At 39.3% G+C, this 19,725-nt stretch overlaps 1 protein-coding gene across 2 annotated transcripts in view; it reads left to right on the top strand.

Moving 5' to 3' along the window:
- The window catches only part of LOC126373075 (1-phosphatidylinositol 4,5-bisphosphate phosphodiesterase), a 96,567-nt gene that overhangs the window by 56,870 nt on the left and 19,972 nt on the right, over positions 1–19,725 (top strand). Inside the window, exons 4-9 of one of the 2 annotated variants that reach the window (XM_050019054.1) lie at positions 2,439–2,498; positions 5,155–5,292; positions 7,114–7,193; positions 12,543–12,779; positions 15,278–15,444; positions 16,973–17,183. In XM_050019054.1, coding sequence (XP_049875011.1) covers positions 2,439–2,498; positions 5,155–5,292; positions 7,114–7,193; positions 12,543–12,779; positions 15,278–15,444; positions 16,973–17,183 — 893 coding nt within the window. Of the gene's footprint in view, positions 1–2,438; positions 2,499–5,154; positions 5,293–5,693; positions 5,774–7,113; positions 7,194–12,542; positions 12,780–15,277; positions 15,445–16,972; positions 17,184–19,725 lie in introns of both variants that reach the window. The other variant, XM_050019055.1, reaches the window with a different exon arrangement.

Here is a 19,725-nt window from a genome sequence, read left to right as displayed (position 1 = left end):
TACCTCCGAAAATACACTTCTCGGGAATGTGGGTTTCCTTCACCGCTGAGCACGTGATAATCATTTATGATCCAAACGTGAATTCGAAAACAAATTCGACAATCGTTTGTTTGGGCCTTTGATGGATTCGAACCTGCAACCTAGAGGCAAGTGTTCTACCGACTGGGCTACCACGGCTCTACACGGTTTTACTAAATAACAAAACACATAATTACTAGTGAACGCGGTTTACAGTATTTGTGTCCGGTTAATGGCAATAAACTCGCCCACTATTACATGAGACTTAAACATTGCTGGCGAAGAGTGGGTGTACGGTCACGAGCATTAATATGTATATGTCGTGGCCAGATCGTAAAATTTATCATTTCATGATGTGTTCGACCATTTCATGAAATGGTCATATTTCATGACATGGCCAACTTAAGTTGACCATATCGTTGAAACGTCAACGTTTAATGATATATCAATCAACGTTTGGCCATATCGTTAATGTAGGTGGTGTCCATGCTATGTGGTGTAAAATGCCAATAGTCGATTAATTTCTTAGGTTCAAAATTATTTACCTATTCGATATGGAAAATTGTACAATAACATTGATTCATCGATTATAATCTCAATCAAGTTTTAAATATAATTGACACCAGCGCGACTATCGGTGGATAATGTTACTACTTTTACGATATGATTGCCAACGTTTGGCCATATCATGAAGTAATCATGCATTTAGTTGCTCTTATCGTTAAACGTTTTGTGTTCATTGATCTGGCCAAACTACATCATGATGTGGCCAACGTTTACTCTATTTCATGAAATATGACCATTTCATGAAATGATCGAGCACATCATGAAATTATCAATTCTATGATCTGGCCACGACATAAACACTTTGGTACCATGTCACATTAACTTTTTTGACAAATTGAACTGTAAGTCTCACTAAATGTCAAATATGTTAGTGCGACAGTGTCCTAAAGTGGGTACATTATATTGCTCATGACTGTACTATATATCTCTGCCTACTCTTTTGGGGATACAGGCGTGATGCTAAGTTATGTTGAATAGAATAGAATAGAAATTGTTTATTATAAAAGGACGCCACACACAAAGACAAGACAATAACATCACTTATTTTTTTTACAAAACAATTACAAAAAGCATAGAAGGATTTTCATTACAATGATCATAAGGTGGTGGTGGACGTCCTGAGATAAAAGGGCCTCACTCAGCACAAGTCGCGGCGTGAACCACGACGCTGGTATTATGTGACCCTGTTGTTGTGTTATGTTTGTTTTTAGTAAGGTGACATAATGTTCATCATTTTCTCGCGTCATTCAAATATAAGAACGTTTAGAAAAAAACATTTACAATGGAACCATTAAAACTGCGTGAATGTAGCCAGTTTTTTCAAGTCTTCTTACTTTTGTATTTGTATCTTTCGAGTAATTAAAAAATAAAAAAGAGAACTATCAGCACAACAAAGACTCGTAGAACAGTAAAACATCGTGGGTGTATATATCTTCTTCTAAATATATAAAAGGAGAAACTGACTGACTGACATATCAACGCACAGCCTAAACGGCTAAACGTAAGCACTTGAAATTTGGAAGGGACGTAGCTTAGGTACCGTAGAGGAAAGAAATTCCCGTAATTCCCACGGGAACGGGAATTAGCGGGAAAATCCTTTTGTATGAAAAAATGGAAACCGCGTACGATAGATGTTTTCAATCTAGCATGCATGCATACCTTAGTAAATATAAAGTTTAGTTATGGCTGTATTTTGAAAAATGAGAGTTAGCGGGAAAAAAAATTGTATGAAAAAATCTAAACTGCATAAGTTAGATGCTTGATATGCACTCCCACACACACAAAGATCTCTCTTTTATAACACGCCACGCGGACGAAGTCGCGGGCAAAAGCTAGTATTTTTATAAAGACATGTATGTACATCTAGATATACGTCTTCATATTCTCATAGGTTGTCGAGTGTCTGGAGAGAGTGCTGTACTTTTTGCGAGAAGATTTAATGTTTTTTCTATTATTTTTTTATTTGTTTGTGTGTTAGTTTACCTTTTAATTTTGTGTTTGTAAATTTTTGTGTTTTTCATGTTATTTATAGTCTTATTTTTCTTTCTTTTTCATTCATAGTTTATTTTTTTTTCTCATCATACAGCGCATTAGGTTACACTGCAATATTGTATGTACCTTTTTAAATAAATAATAACATAAAGAGAAGTTATGGATGTGAAGTTTCGGTTTCGGATACGGATGTAGGAATATTTAATTACGGAGTTTTTTATAGTTTCGGTTACGGATATTAGATTTTTTAAGGAATTATAAAAGAAAAATGCGAATAGGTAGATTTTACTTTATTAATGAGTCACTGTAAAGTCTCTTATATTTTAAGTGAACGGTATATTTTACCTATGATTTTGTTTCAGGATGGTGACGTTATCGAGCTCTGTCAAGTGAGCGACGTGCGGTCCGGTGGTGTACCAAAGGTAAAGTTTGAAATATTTTTATCCATACTTATTTTAAAAATGACACACTTCTCTTGCTTCCTCCACATTCATCAATCTCTTCATACACGCGCGCCGGTTCAGAGTAGATCGAGAAGAGAAGAGTAGGTAGAGAAGTGTGTCAGGATCGAAGCAAATGGAATTCTTTAGTCTCTGCTTACCCCGGTGGGAAATGGGCGTGAGTTTATGTATGTATGTATTATAAAATGAAGGGAAAACGTCAAAAAGAAATCTCGATGAGGACACATAACAAAATCACTATATGGTGCGTAGTTTGATTGGGACATTACAGGTTGATCAGTTGATCACCCGATGGTCCGAAAATGTTGGATAACTAAGATTAGTGATATTTTTTTTTAATCTGACGTCAAGCCACTCCCCGTAAAGAGACTCGCCGTAGCGGGAATCGCCGTTCGGGGAGCCGCTGTCAACTCCTTTTTTTTTTGTTTTCCCCGAAGGGTAAAGCAAAGGGAACTATGCCCATACAGTCATGTCTTACGTACTTTTTTTCTTGATGAGTAATGAAATGATGAAAGGTGATGACGATGAATGATGAAACCTTAGCCCCCAGCCTCGGAGCAGACTTCTACTCCGAACCCCAACCGAATTAACTCAAAAGTCCGCATAAACTTTCGAGTTATGAAGCGGCTTGTTGGCATGAAGCGAAAATAGATAGATACACTTTGTTTATTGAATATTCCGATTAAATAACACTGTCGCGAATGTTTTCCGACTAACTTAATGCGATCATTAACCACAAAACACCACTTTATATTAATTATTTAGATTATTCAATGAAAAAAGCTACTGTCCCGTTCCCGCCAAATAGTCACTCGCGATGGCGACAGACGAGTCAACGTTTTTAATTATTTTTTCGTGGCTTGGGGTGGTGGGATTTTTGGCGCGAACCATAGGAGTTTTTGGAAGGGATCCATGGTCGGTGCTCTAACAGGAACTAAGATGATCCGTCCTTTGGAGGGCTACTGCTTGCTTTAAGTATGTACCTAGTCGTTACATGAGTCAGGTACCTTTGACGACTCAACAATAACCCTGACACCAGGGTTAGCTCTATAGATAGAGCTAATATAATACGAAAGCAGGTAGATAGGTACTATTAAACAGAATGACCAGTTTAGTACAATAAGTGATTATATTTCAATAAAATTACATTTTAGTTACAGTAGTCTCAATGCGCGGTAAGATAGATCTGTCAAAGTACGTCAACTAGTGTTGCGACGTTCATTAGTATAGTGATGTACCAGTCAAGATTAGATCGATCGATTCTTTTATCTAACAGTACCTCCTACGAGTACATTACGTCAGAAAATTATTTAAGTAAACGAATTACTAATGAATAATTTTTTGTTAGACAGAGATAAGGAAAATATTTTTGTTCGCCTCAGGGAATGTTTCAAAAGAATACGCTTTCCTTTGAAAACTTATACCTTTCAACTGGTATTGCACAATAAAAAAAAAGCTATTTATGATTACACAAAAGAATGTTCCTTTAGAAAAATTGGACAACGGCCTTTTGGTATACAGGGCGTTAGTGACACCGTACCGAGTACTGAGGGGGGCGGGAGGGGGAATCGTCGCAAAAGTCATAACCCCAGCATTATCCCGTTTTTCACAGGGCCCGCTTCTCTAACCTGAAGATTTGACAGGTTTAGTTTTCAACCCGCGAAGGGAAAACCAGCCCAATACCAGTAAAGTCACATAACAAAACGCATTTCTGGGGATGTGGGTTTCCTTTCATCACGATGTTTTCCTTCACTGTTGAGGACTTGATAACCATTTGGGAGTCTATGTAAATCTTCACCACCACCATCGTCACCATTTTTCTGTCGCAAAAGTATGGAACTGAAAATAATTTTGAAATACACTAATATTTTCATGTGATAAGCGACGGAAAATTCCACTTGATATTAATTCAGAATCACGGTCTGAATCATCCCCCTCAGTTTTTGGCACGGTGTTAGCACCTTGTCTTTTTTCATGTTCTAAAATTAAGTTTATCTGGGCCTCTTCAAGGCAAGAGGAATAGGCACTTTCTAAGTAAGCAGGTAAGATTGTGGTCAAAATTCTAGCCTAAAATCTTCCATAAAAAAGCCTGTACTTGTTAAAAAGCTTAACCCTTTCACGGACAGAGACCATGGGTCATTGATGGTTCGTAATAGGAAGTATGACAACTTGGAGTCAGAACGTCCGTAGACGTTCTGTCCTTAAAAGTCTTAAGGTTGTACCTGTTACTTGTGTAAGTATGTAGTCGTTACGTGAGTCAAGGCGGCTCAGTAATAACCCTGACACAATGGTTGATGAGGATGGTCATCCACCTCACAACCCGCACAAGAGAAGAAGAACAGATAAGTTACCTGCTATAACATTATGCTTGAGCATAGGATAAGGAATAATACTACATATAGAACGGCAACTCCCCGCTCCCCACCCGGGTCTGAGCTAGGTTTACCTCCACTGAATTCGACTTCACTTGGATCATGTGGTTTAGTTGTGCCTGATCTATGGCAATTGGCTCATGTCCTATTTCATGGGACTTAAATAGAGCTGGCAAGGAGTTAGGCCATGTTTTCGACCCCACCGGCTATGCTCTCTATAATAATAACCCTGTGGTCTCCCCCAGGATCAGAAGCTGTACACCAATCTGCTGAACAAACATGGCGACACGCTGGAAGACAAGTCACTCACAATATGCAGCGGCACGGATTACATCAACATTAACTACCAGCACGTCGTCTGTCCTGATGCTGCTACTGCTAAGGTCAGTTTCCTTCATCATTATTTCCCTAGCGTATCCCGTTTTCACAGGATCCGGTTACCTAACCTGAAGATTTGACAGGTCCAGGTTTTTACAGACCTTCCAATCCGCGAAGGGAAAACCAGCCCAATACCAGTTAGGTCACATAACAAAACGCATTTCTGGGGGATGTAGGTTTCCTTTCCTCACGATGTTTTCCTTCACCGCTGAAACCTTGATAACCATTTGTAACTCTACTGTAAATCGTGTTGTCAGAAGTCGTGCTGTTTTTGACAAAAACAAATTGCTTGATTGTTGAAACTGAGTTTCTCACGAATATCGTGGCTAGGATACCAAAAGTTTCAAGACACGTCAAAAAATAAAGGTTTTTGGAATGGATACTAATTGGCTAAATATTACCCTAGGCTTGGCTGACAGGGCTACGCAAGATAACACACAATGTGAAAGCAAGCAATGCCTGTCCCTACACTTGTCTAAAGAAGCAGTAAGTCCGACGTAATATATTGCATGCCCCACTGTTCTGTAATTTTATTGTTTTAAATTGTCTTTGCTTTTGGGTAAGGTAACTTTATCTTTCTTCATTGTTTAACTTTGTCTTTCTATAGTACAGTCATATAAGATGAAACAAGTGTACACTTTAAGGGGTGATTCTCTGAAAGCAACAGCGATATCCTCACGGTCAAGGCTATGTTACATATCTGCAACAGGTCTATTCCGAAGGTGTAATGACGGCAAAAAAGGCCCTATCTCACTAGAACACCATGAATCATCATCTATCTCCCTAGCAATATCCCGTTTTTCACAGGCTCCGCTTACCTAACTTGAAGATTTGACAGGTCTGGTTTTTACAGAAGCTACTGCCTATCTGATCCTCTGAAAATGCACTTCTCGGGAATGTGGGTTTCTTCACGATGTTTTCCTTCACCACGGCGAACCAATATTGGTTGATTTTGGACCCCCCCCCCCATTTCGGCGCCCGATGCAGTGGCACACCTCGCACCGCCCTAGGGCTGCCACTGCGTTTTGTTGGTGCCGTGACCATGTTGTCCTAGTGAGATATGTCCCTAAGTTACTCAAGAGAGCCTTGTGAAGGCGACCCCAATGTTGCCACACACCAGTGCCTTAGGGAATCACACCGCTGCAGTTCATTCTGCCTCCTAGACACTGTATAAATCATCTGGGAAAATGAGGCTTGTTGAGTTCATTCCAAGGTTGATGCTATATGACTGAACTATTTGCATGTTTAATACATGATCTTGAGTTTTTAAGCGACTGTGTACGTATTTTACATGTTATTATTAATTGAGGAAGCATCGTTTATGTCTGATTTTCGGTCTTCCGTTTCGGACTTTCCTTTCCTTGTATCATTTTTAAACGTCTTCAATTATTACCTTATGTATACATTCAGACAGCTGCTTTTCCATGCCCACTTTACTTATTGACGGCAGCGAGTGTTTACATTATGTGGCAAGTCAGTTTTGTCTCGCTCCCACGCCAAACACCCCCAACTCAACTAAATGAAACAAAAATGACCGAAGAGTTCTGTGTTTACACGCTCGCGCTGTCCTCTTTCCTTCCAAATGCCTAGATTTGAGCTGAATGTAAACATACGGTTATATTGGTTTAATGTTTAGTTAGGGTTGCCACCTTCTTTAACGGGAAAATCATTTTTTTCTGCCGCAGATGTTATTTTTGTCAACAAAACCTCGCAATAGATTCGCTAGTTTCAATCCAGATAAAAAATGGGCTTCAACTTTTTTGGTGGCAACCCTATATTTAGTATGCACTTACCAGCATGATTGCATGACTTTGCTTTTGCTTAAGGAATGGAAGGAGAGCTTGCGAGGCATCACACATAACAACAAAATCAATAACGTGTGTGTCAGGACCAACCTGATGAAGCAGTAAGTATCCATGGTCTAATGACTCGATATGACACCTTATCACACAACCATAGAATAAGAAATAATACTACGTATAGAACGGCAACTCTCCGCTCCCCACCAGCTACTGAGTTAGATTTACCTAAACCCCCCTCGGTCTTACTTTAGTCTTCAACCCTATGAGCGCCAGACGTCACTCACATACCTAGATACGCATGTACGATAACGCCAATGTGGTTTGAGGGTTTTTGTATGAAGTGTCCGGTGTGCGACACAAAGAAGATTAACGATAAATACCAAACGCCTTAGCCAAGTTGCAAACGATTACGAAAAATACACGGCATTGACATGTCACCTTATGTCAATCCCATACATTTTTATCAATCTTCTACTATCGTGTGGGTTGTGAGGTGGATTAACAACCCCATCAACCCTGGTGGCAGAGTTACTATTGAGTCACCAAAGGCCCCTGACATAGCTCATGTAAGGACTACTTACTTACATCAGTAAGTAGTATCTGGGACCAACAGCTTAATCATCTTTCGGTCAACCGGGCGATCAGCTTGCAATATCCTAACCAAACCAGGGATCACAAAGTGATTTTTGTGATATATCCCCGGGAATTGAACCCGGACCTATAGATTGAGAGAATTTCTTTCACCAGTAGATTACAAAAAAAACATCACTTATTGGTACAATAAGTCGAATCGAACCGGCGCGGCGCATTTAACAACCCGGTGACACACAGGACCACAACCGCTTATCCATATGCATTCTAATATTCATTACTAGCGACCCGCCCCGGCTTCGCTCGGGTGCAATGCTGAGGAAAAAATTAAATTATTTACGACATCACATTAAAAACCTCAAAAACAGTATTTCTCCACTATTTAATGTATGTTATTATACATATAAACCTTCCTCTTGAATCACTCTATCTATTTAAAAAACCGCATCAAAATCTGTTGCGTAGTTTTAGAGATTTATGCGTACATAGGGATATAGGGACAGAAAAACATCTTGTTTTATGCTATGTAATGATTTACTACCAAAGACCACCGGAGTACCGGAGGTCAATTTTTTTTATAATACTTACCAATACAGTATTCAAATGTCGGCTCCATACATAGATATTGCATTTAGATTTGTTTTTACTTATGCGTTATGTATGATACAGCATAAATAAAAACATAACACCGGCCTCCGTGGTCCAGTGGTTGAGCGTTGTGCTCACGATCCGGAGGACCCGGGTTCGAATCCCGGTGGGGACAGATCACAAAAATCACTTTGTGATCCCTAGTTTGGTTAGGACATTACAGGCTGATCACCTGATTGTCCAAAAGTAAGATGAGACGTGCAACGGAAGGCACGTTAAGCCGTTGGTCCCGGTTACTACTTACTGATGTAAGTACGTAGTCGTTACTTGAGTCATGTACTAATTTATTTAAATTTATTTCAATTTTAAGTGACATCTTAGGTCATAATTTTTAAAAATACTTAAGTAAAAGTTAAAATAAAGTCTGCAAAACCGGGGCCAATATAGTACCCTACTTATCTATGAAAAAAAAATTAATATATTATAATAATAATATAGGTAATAGGTATGTAAAAAACATATAGAATTGTTTGGAAAAAATAGTGTATTTATCATTCATAAATGCATTCATGATTGTATCACTTATTCATGACGTTTCAAAACTATCGGTTATCAAAACTCGGGATCTAAGGTCATCCAAACAAGACATTTCGTAAGTAAATCAAATCTACACGACAGTAGATGCTGTATTTTATTATATTATTGACTTTACATTTATGTAGATGCATCGCGCCCCATTTTTAACCGACTTCAAAAAAGGAGGTGATCAATTTGACCCGTGTGCACTTATAATTAGGGAATATATTTCCCTTATACGTGCTTCGAAAGGCTTGTTACGCCGTTGGTCCCGGTTACTACCCCGCCGGCGTGGTCAACGACTTCCCTCAATCAGCGCTTATCGCTATCGACCCATTAGGGTCGATTAATTCTTTCCAATATTTTTCCTCTCAGACGACGCCCTACTGGGCACCCTCGGGCCTGTTGTCTTAAATTTTGTACCGGGTGAGAGCCTTCAGCGCACCCTATTTGTCTGGCCAAGTAATTAATGCCATCTGCGGCAAATCTACAATAAATCACGTATATAAAAAAGGTTACTACTTACTGATGTTAGTGAGTAATCTTTACATGAGCCATGTCAGGGGCCTTTGGCGGCTCAATAGTAACCCTGAGGGTCGATGAGGCTAGTAATTCACCTCACACACACGATAGAAGAAGGGCCGATGATAAAGTATGGTGATATCGTGGCGCCACCCACCCGATACGCTGTTACACTGCCCGATTCCGACGCATCGGGCCCGATGGATTGTAGTGAGGCATTTAAACATTGTCATTCATGTATTCACAATCTCCCAACTGCTCCCTAGCTCACACATTTTAACATATTTTAACTTTAACCTACAACTGAGTTAAGTTAAAACCTTTCAGCTATTTATAGCTTTAAGCCCTTTCCATTTGACTTGATTTTATTTAAATCTCTTTTGTCAGGCTTTACTGCACAATTCCTGTACAAAAAAGAAAACCTCTATTTGTTTTACGTCCCACTGCTGGGCACAGGCCTCCTCTCAAAAAACCGGAGGGGATATGGAGCATACTCCACCATATTGCTCCTGGTGGTGGAGGTATTTGGTCTAGTATCCCGGGACCAACGGCTTAGCGTGCCTTCCGAAGCACGGAATCATCTTACTTTTTCGGACAATCAGGTGATTCAAGCCTGCAATGTCCTTACCAAACAAAGGACAGTCTCACAAAGTGATTTCGACAATCTCCCCATCAGGAATCGAACCCGGACCTCCTGATCGTGAGTCCAATATTCTAACCACTAAACCACGGAAGCTGTTCCCAGAGCAATGAGAAAATAGGTAATAGACTAGTTTCCAACTAGTCAAGTCAGTAACTTTTTACTAAACGTCAAAACACGAAATTTGTATGAAAAAGCAACCTGTGACGTCATCGAAAGACGTGTCAAAATGTCATAAATAAGTGAAATAGAAAAAAGAAAACGTTTCTTGTCACCTTTAGATCTGTCTTTGTTTAGTAATCATTCATAATTTATCTTTGACTTAGGAAACAACCCTATTGGCCCCGATTCCTGGAGACACCGTCTAATTTTATTTTAAGTTATATCTGTCATTTTCATATCCGTCGAAAAGGAAAGGGACGGATGATTCACAGCTCTTAATTTTAGGAAGAATGAGTAAATGAACGTGTCGGGTTATTGACTGATGTAAAATTTTTAGACGGTTGGTTTAGATATGTGCTTAAAATTGACGTGTGTTCCATAAATTTTATGCTTGTCGATTACCCGTCCCTTTCCTTTTCGGCGGATAAGAAAATGACAGATATAACTTAAAATAAAATTAGATGGTATTTACAGGAATTAGCACCATCATCACGTTAAATCTGTACAACGCCAACTATATTGAGGTTGGGGAACGTCCCTCCTGGAAAGGCCCTCGTTAACAAGGGACCAGGCTGGGCACCAATGACCTTCCAACGAACACGGGTAGGATGTGCTCATTGATTAGATGCGGTTTGGCATTCCTTTATCCACTAGCTCTAAAGGTGCTCGAAACTCACTTCAATTACAGGCGGTCAAAGTGGGCGCTTTGACTAAGTTTCACCTGTCAAAGTGGCGGTGAACTAGAGTAAAACCAGTGTTGCCAGAATTTTTTATTACCAAGTCGGGATTTTGGAAGTTTTTGAGTGAAAAAAGCGGGATTCTTTCGTCGAAAGCGGGACATAGTAAAAAAAAACGTATATAATAAAAAGTTTTGGAATATTTGTCTTTTAATTTGAGTTCAAATTACGTTTACGTGACAATAGATAGCAAAAATATGAAATAGAAAATGTATTTTATTAAAAATATGATATTTTTAATCAGATTAACGCTCTAACCACTAGATCACGGAGGCTGTTAAATGTATGGTATAACTTCATGTATTATGAAATGCTATCAGATGCTTGATTGCCTATTGAAAGTAGGTCAGTGCACACGAACACAGGTTAACGTTGAATCATTTAATAACCTGAATTCGATTGTCTCGAATGCATGTGGGCAAATACCTATATAATACAGGGTGTTAGTGACATCGTAACGAAAACTTTGGGGATGATACAGACCATGATTCTGATACGATATCAAATGGATTTTCCGTCGCAAAAGTATGGAACTGAAAATAGTAAAAAATAAACTAAAATTTGCATGATTTTTCCGACAGGAAATTTCACTTGATATCAACTCAGAATCATGGTCTGAAACATCTCCCTCAGTATTTGTTACGGTGTCACTAACACCCATACCTACTTGTATGGCTACCTGTATGTACATACTTGAACTGGGTGTAAGTGACATCGTAACGAATACTGAGGTTTGACGTTTAAATCAGGGAAATATGAGACTCCCGATATTTCGACACTGTTGCAAGTGCCATGATCACGGGATGAATGATGAGATTGGAGTGGAGTAGGTAGATCCATAATTTTCTACGGGCAGACATATCTGTCTACCCTCTTTCTTTGCCGCTTGTCTACCATAATAACCATGCTGTTATTTTACGTCTAATTAAAGCACATAATAACGGGTTCTTACCGCGTTTAAATGGGGATATGAGACTCCCGATATTTCGACACTGTTGCAAGTGCCATGATCACGGGATGACTGATATTTATTATGTGCTTTAATTATGATGATAACCGCGTAAACTTAAAACAATGTATTTTACGTCTACTCCATTATATATATATAGGTTCTTTAAAGCCCGCTGCAATCCATTTGGCAAATAGCCTTTCAACCCAAATTGGTGCACGCGACGCGATACTACACACTTCGCAATATTGCCTACTTTGTCGCTTATAAAGGCAATAGCCCCGATTCCTGCAGACACTTAATTTTATTTTAGGTTATATCTGTCATTTTCTTATCCGCCGAAAAGGAAAGGGACGGGTAATCGACAAGCATAAAATTTATGGAACACACGTCAATTATTATTACAATTTTCTTTATTATAATTCATAAATAAGTTAAATAGAAAAAATAAATCGTTCTTTTCACGTTTAGATCAAGGGGTTTAGGTCAGGGGGAAAGTAATTTATCTAAAAAAGCAATATTGCAATTTGACATATGCGCATGTAAAAGTAAGTGCGCAATGCAAACAAATGTCAAATAGCAATATTGCTTAGATGTGGCCATTTTAACAAGCACAATAGGATTAATGTAATGTAATTATAAAAAATCTGTATTACGCCACAGATCACTAATCACTTTTCGTTTCCAGTTGGATGCGCCTCTGCTTCCTGACCAACCCTCGTGGGAAGGTTCCAGTTAAGGTGGTCGCGAGGACGTTCGCTTCAGGCAAGACTGAGAAGATGGTGTACCAGTGTCTAGCGGACCTTGGTCTTCCATCCGGGAAGAATGACGATATGGAGAAAGAAGACTTTACCTTCGACAAGTTCTATGCGCTGTACCACAAGATCTGTCCGAGGAATGACATTGAAGAGCTCTTCAGATCTATGTAAGTAGCAATCTTGTATTTGATATTTATATTTACGTTATATACAGGATGTTAGAGACACCGTAACGAATACTTTGAGGGATGATTCAGACCATGATTCTGAGTTGACATCAAATGGAATTTACCGTCGCAAAAGTATGGAACTGAAAATAATTAAAAAAAAAAAACAGTCAAATTTTCATGAATTTTACGACAGGAAATTCTACTTGATATCAACTCAGAATCATGGTCTAAAGCGATAGATAAGCTTATAATGAATCTCTTTCTGGCTTACGAACCATTAATCTACTAAACAATACGTATAAAAAAAGAAAAAATAATATAGAAAAAAAAATTAAAAAATGTGATAGTCTTCTTCTTTGTGAGTCAATGGCGATCGATACAAAATTTTAGCTGACCAATAATTGGCCACAAAGAATCGATTGACCTAATAGCAACTGATATTTTACTGAACGTTACAAGCACAACACTAGCTTACGTACAGTCATGAGCAATATAATGTACCCACATTAGGACTCTGTCGCACTAACATATTTGACATTTACAGAGACTTACAGTTCAATTTCTCAAAAAAGTTAATGTGACATGGTACCAAAGTGTATGTACGTACATATTAATGCTCGTGACCGTACTTCGACAGATCTATAATAATTCTTACCGCCCATTGAGACTATTGTAAAATGTTAGGTATCGTATTGAAATATAATCAGTAATTGAACTGGTCGTTCTGTTTAATATTATGAACTATTAGTTATGGTCGTTAAAGTTTAAAACCGCTCATTAAACTCACTTGTAAACCTTGGAAGGTTTATATAACTGAATTCGGAAGCCATTAAATCTGTACATGGTGGTAAATGTATCTCCTTATTCCAACAAGAAGGCTAAAGATAAATCAGCTTTAAAACAATAATCCGCACCAATAAAGAAGAAGAAATTAATTATTAATTGATTTTATAGAAGGAAAAATTTAAGGGAAGAGACGAAGGTGTAGACCTAGATAGGAGAACATTTATGAAACAAATAAAAGAGAAGGTGCAGGTCGTGTCGTATCAGGAGGTGAAGGTTTTGGCGGGAAGAAGAGAGGAATGGCAATTACTCCACCGACAAGAGCGCAGCTCTTAAATAAAGTGAGAGACCAATAAAGAAATCGACGGATTTCAATGAATAGTTTCATTGATGAAATTAGGGAGTTTACAGGCTACTAAGAAATTTTATTCCGACCATGATTCTGAATATCAAGTGGAACTTCTTGTCGGAAAATTCATGTCAATTTTACTGTTTTATTAAATTATTTTCTGTTCCATAATTTTGCGATGGAAAATTCCACTTGATATCAACTCAGAATCAAGAGGTGAATCATCCCCCTCAGTATTCGTTACGGTGTCTACTTGTATTGCTACCTTGTGCACTTATACGGGGTGTAAGTGACATCGTAACGAATACTGAAAGGGATGAGTGAGCTGATTATTCTGAGTTAATATCAAGTGGAATTTTCCATCGCAAAAGTATAGAATTGAAAAAAATTAAAAAAAAACCTAAAATAAATCATGAATTTTGCAACGGAAAATTCCACTTGATATCAACTCAGAATCGTGGCCAGAATCATCCCCCTGAGTATTCGTTACGATGTCACTAATACCCTGTAATCTGCCCACCCTCTTAAGGATCACAGATGTATGTATGTGAACAAAACAGCGAGTTTACCCCACAATCTGGTTGTTTTTGTCTAATTTTGTTTGTAAAGTACCCGCGTCCGTCCATCTGTACAACGGTTTTGTTTGTGTTGTAAACAAACAAAGCAAGCAAATAAAGCCTCGTATGGGGCAAAGTGCCTTTATTTAAAAACACATTAGGTGATAGTTGTACGTGGTTGGAATTTGTGCATAATTGTGTTATGACCTAATTAAGTTGGTCGACGCGCGGAATCTTGTTTGCTATTTCATGCAAAATCTCGCCTCAGACCCGGGTCACACACCGGACATATACAAAACATGATATAAGAAGACCAGTAAGCTCTGCACGGCAACCGCGCCGAGTGCGGCGCGAATTATATCGAGGCCTTCGACCAATTGCCGTTTGACGGTAGATAGATTAATATTCGATAAGTAGATTAAAGTACATAAAACATAAACTGCCTATATACGTCCCACTGCTGGGCACAGGCCTCCCCTCAATCAACCGGAGGGGGTATGGATCATACTCCACCACGCTGCTCCACTGCGGGTTGGTGGAGGTGTTTTTACGGCTAACAGCCGGGACCAACGGCTTAACGTGCCCTCCGAAGCACGGAATCATCTTACTTTTTCGGACAATCAGGTGATTCAAGCCTGAAAAGTCCTTACCAAACAAAGGACAGTCTCACAAAGTGATTTCGACAATGTCCCCATCGGGAATCGAACCCGGACCTCCAGATCGTGAGCCTAACGCTCTAACCACTAGACCACGGAGGCTGTCAGATTAAAGTAATAAGACATTAATTCTATTCTAAACCCTTCCAGCACACAAGGCAAGTCAGAGCGTATCAATCTGGAGCAGTTCGTGAACTTCCTGAATGAGAAGCAGCGTGACCCTCGCCTCAATGAGATCCTGTACCCGCTGTATGATGAGAAGCGAGCCGCCGAGATCATCAACACTTACGAGCAGTGCGAGGAGTCTAAAGCTGCCAGTAAGTCTTAATATCACCCACTTGTATACTCTATAAAAGATCAATTACCAAATAAAATTAAGGCAGGCTTCTGTTTTACTTACAAATTCCGTTAAAAGACTACTCCCTAAAAGACCACACCCGAAACTTCATAATAATAAAAGACCACTCGCTGAAAGACCCCCCCTCTAAAACACCACTCTCTAATAATAAAAGATCACACCCTAAAAGTTCACTCTCTAAAAGACCACTCCCTAAAAGTTCACTCTCTAAAAGACCACCCTCTAATAATAAAAGATCACACCCTAAAAGTTCACTCTCTAAAAGACCACCCTCTAATAATAAAAGATCACACCCTAAAAGTTCACTCTCTAAAAGACCACTCCCTAAAAGTTCACTCTCTAAAAGACCACTCCCTAAAATTTCACTTTCTAAAAGACCACTCCCTAAAAGACCACTACCTAAAAGACCCTGTTCGCATAAATGTTGCTCCCAAGCAAAATTAAAATACTAGCCTAGATTGCCTTTGAGTAACGAATTAAGGAAATTATTTATCTACCTGCCTATCACCTATCATAATAATTTCCACATCAAACAAGATAAAACAAAATTTCGCTCAGTTCGTTAAACTTGTTAAGTAAGTAAGTATTCCTTGAATCCGCCGTCGATATCGGCGCAAACTTCGCGACGTCCTCGATACGAAAGTACGTAACCTCAATATTATTCAATTTGCGTCATCGCAAGTTTGTCAGTGGGGAAAGGCCAGAGGTCCAAGGGCGGACGTGTGGGCCATCATCGGACCCACAACTTTGAAATAAGCTCGCACTAACTTATGTTTTAAAAAGTTACTCTGAAACAGGAGTTGGTATTTTAATTTACTTTAACTATTTGTGATATAATTTTCTTGCATTTAAAAGTCTAAAAACGGAAGGGGCAAGTCACAGGGACTGTAACCTGGAACCTGGCAGAGGGCAGCAGTCTGTCAGTACTATTCAGAGGCAGGACAGTCTCTGGGCGCCATCCCACTCGCGTCTGACAGAGTACTGCGGGGCGGAAGGCAAGAGGGAAACCATTACCCTATTTTACCTAAAAAAAGTGGCATGGAGAATGCTACACCGACATTAAAAAAAAGTATTTTTTTCTATAAAAAATATCAAATTTGGAACACTTTATTCTACGAATAGTCGCTATCCCGCTATCTAAGTATTCAGGAGCTCGGTGGCGAAGCGGTAAACGCGCTCGGTCTGCGATTGTTGAAGTTAAGCAACTTTCGCAAAGGCCGGTCATACCACAAAAAAAGTTTTCATTTCGAGCTCCTCCGTGCTTCGGAAGGCACGTTAAGACGTTGTTCCCGGCTGCATTAGCAGTCGTTAATAACCATCAATCCGCACTGGGCCCGCGTGATGGTTTAAGGCCCGATCTCCCTATCCATCCATAGGGAAGGCCCGTGCCCCAGCAGTGGGGACGTTTATGGGCTGATGATGATGATGATGAGTATTGAGAAATCCGCCTTAAGTAACTTAAACTAACTCTCCCTTTCTCCCAACAGAGTGCCTCACGAAGGACGGACTGATCCGGTACCTGATGTCGGACGAGAACGCCCCGGTGTTCCTGGACCGTCTGGACAACTACATGGACATGGACCAGCCTCTGGCCCACTACTACATCAACTCGTCACACAACACGTACCTTTCGGGCCGCCAGTTCGGTGGCAAGAGTTCCGTCGAAATGTATCGGCAGGTCTTGCTAGCGGGCTGCAGGTGCGTTTTTGTACCTTCATTGTTATTATACTAATACGGCCTCCGTGGTCCAGTGGTTGAGCGTTAGTCTCACGACGCGGAGGTCCTGGGTTCGAATCCTGGTCGGGACATATCACAAAAATCACTTTGTGATCCCTATTTCGGTTAGGATATTAGAGACTGATCACCTGATTGTACGAAAGTGATATGATCCGTGCATCGGAAGGCACGTTAAGCCGTCGGTCCCGGTTATAGCTTACTGATGTAAGTAAGTAGCTGTTACATGTGCGTAATGCGAGCCTGTTTTATTTAAAAAACCTGTTTTTTTTGTAAGTGTATTCTATTTTACTTCTTTGTTTGTAAGTGCTTCTGTTCTCTTTTGAGGCCAATGACCGAGCTCATCAACTGTGGTGTCTTGGCTGTTGATGTACCATATAAATAAATAAATAAAACTATTCGTTACACAAACTGAATCATAAGAACGGTAAACTGAAGCGTAGTTATCCCATTTAAAGTAGATTTCACATATCTGGCGAATGTAATTAACTCTCGCATGAGCAATTAAGCCGGAGTTGGTTAGTGCAAAATATCGAGTGTGAGCTGAAAGCGGAGCACAGTATATACAAAACTCTCCAGTGTGTTAACACGGGGTTTAAAATCTCACATTCTTCTAATTAAAACACATAATAACGGGTTCTTACCGCGTTCAAAGCAGGGATATAAGACTCCCGATATTTCGACATTTGCAAATACCATGATCAAGGGATGACTGATGAGATTGGAATGGAGTAGGTAGATCCATAATTTTCTTCTATCGTGTGGATTGTGAGGTGGAATACCAACCCCATCAACCCTGGTGTCAGGGTTATTATTGAGCCGCCAAAGGCCCCTGACATGGCTCATGTAACTACTTACTACATATTTACATCAGTAAGTAGTAACTGGCACTAATAATTACCGCCTAGCATTATCCAGTTTTCCACAGGGTCCGCTTACCTATTCGGAAGATTTGACAGGTATGGTTTTTTACAGAAGCGACTGCTTGTCTGTCCTTCCCGCGAAGGGAAAACCAGCCCAATACAGGTTAGGTCACATATCTCCGAAAATGCATATCTCGGGATTGTTCTGCAGTAGTTTTAGGCGGATGAGACGTTCGTTATGTAAGAATTGACGATTCAAAGTGTAACTATGTTACCTACTGAATAAAGATATATTTGAATTTGGGTTTCCTCACGATGTTGTCCTTCACCGCTGAGGAAGCTAATTCACCGCATGTATATGCTCGTCCTGTCGTAGGCGAGAGTCTAAGTTGTATAATTACCAGTTACTCCTTCATATCACCCGGTTACGTATCAAGACTCACGGGAATAGTAACTGTGTTGAAACCTTGTAATGAGGACTTACCCGGGCAAATAAAGAAGGCGCTGTATAACTTTACGGAATGTCGGAAACTCACTTAAGTACCTATGAGTGGTACAACATTTTAATTATTGTGCTTTAAGCCGTTGGTCCTGGTTACTACTTACTGATGTAAGTAAGTAGTCGTTACGTGAGCCTTGTTAGGGGCATTTGGCGGCCTAATAGTATCCCTGACACACGATAGAAGAAGATTGTGTAACTTATACTAATATGTCTGGAATCTAAATAAAAAAAATAAAAAAAGTTTTATTTCTGTAAATCTATAACAAACAAATTACAGGGGCTTACTTAAAAGTAGTCCGATGACACTTGTGATGGGATGAGTTTAAAATTTAAAGATTTTACAATTAAGTTAAAAGACTGGCTTGTGGAGAAATGCTTTTACAGCGTCAAAGAATATTTAGATTGTAAATTTTGATGTTTAATTTAGATTTCGATTTTTTTATTTTGGTGTTTTGTTATTTTAGTTTTAATATTTTATGAATATGGGTAGCTTAAGATATTTTATGAATTGTTATTTTATTATATAGGCAGTAGTTAACGTAATGTAACTTGTACCGTCCGTTCTTTCATTGTGTATGCTTGAAAAAGTAGAATTTGGTGATACTATTTTTATGAACTGTAATCTGCAATGTACCTAACCTGAATTGATGCAATAAACGTTATTATTATTGTATGTCTTTTTATATCTCGGGCCTATGGAGGCCCGGACTTTTGGAAGGCGTGCGTGGGGCCGAAGCCAACACGTAGAGGCCCCTTAAGACAGTTTAATCTAAATGTGGTGTGACACCAACCGGCGATTATCCCTGTATGCACTATGGGAGTGCACCCAATTATTATGCGTCGCTAATTTATGTAATTAAAAAGTTAACCGTAGGCAACGTTGTTCAACGCCATCTATATTTGGGGAACGTGGCCTGAAAAGTCTCTAATTAAGAGTTATACTCCCTCACATCGCCCGGTTACGTAGCAAGACACACGGGAATAGTTACGTCATGTTACCTGTGAAACATTGTAATTGAGTTGGAGGAATAGAACTTAAATATTACAATACATATATGTATTTTATCCTTTAGTAGTTACAGGAAACTCTTGTCATATCTACATGTAATGTCATATTTAATTAAAATATATACGTCTGATA

The sequence above is a fragment of the Pectinophora gossypiella genome, chromosome 15 (genome assembly GCF_024362695.1).
Source record: "Pectinophora gossypiella chromosome 15, ilPecGoss1.1, whole genome shotgun sequence".
Classification (NCBI taxonomy): Eukaryota; Metazoa; Arthropoda; class Insecta; order Lepidoptera; family Gelechiidae; genus Pectinophora; species Pectinophora gossypiella.
The sequence above is the reverse complement of the archived record's forward strand: the minus strand, read 5'-3'. Positions and strand labels throughout refer to the sequence as shown.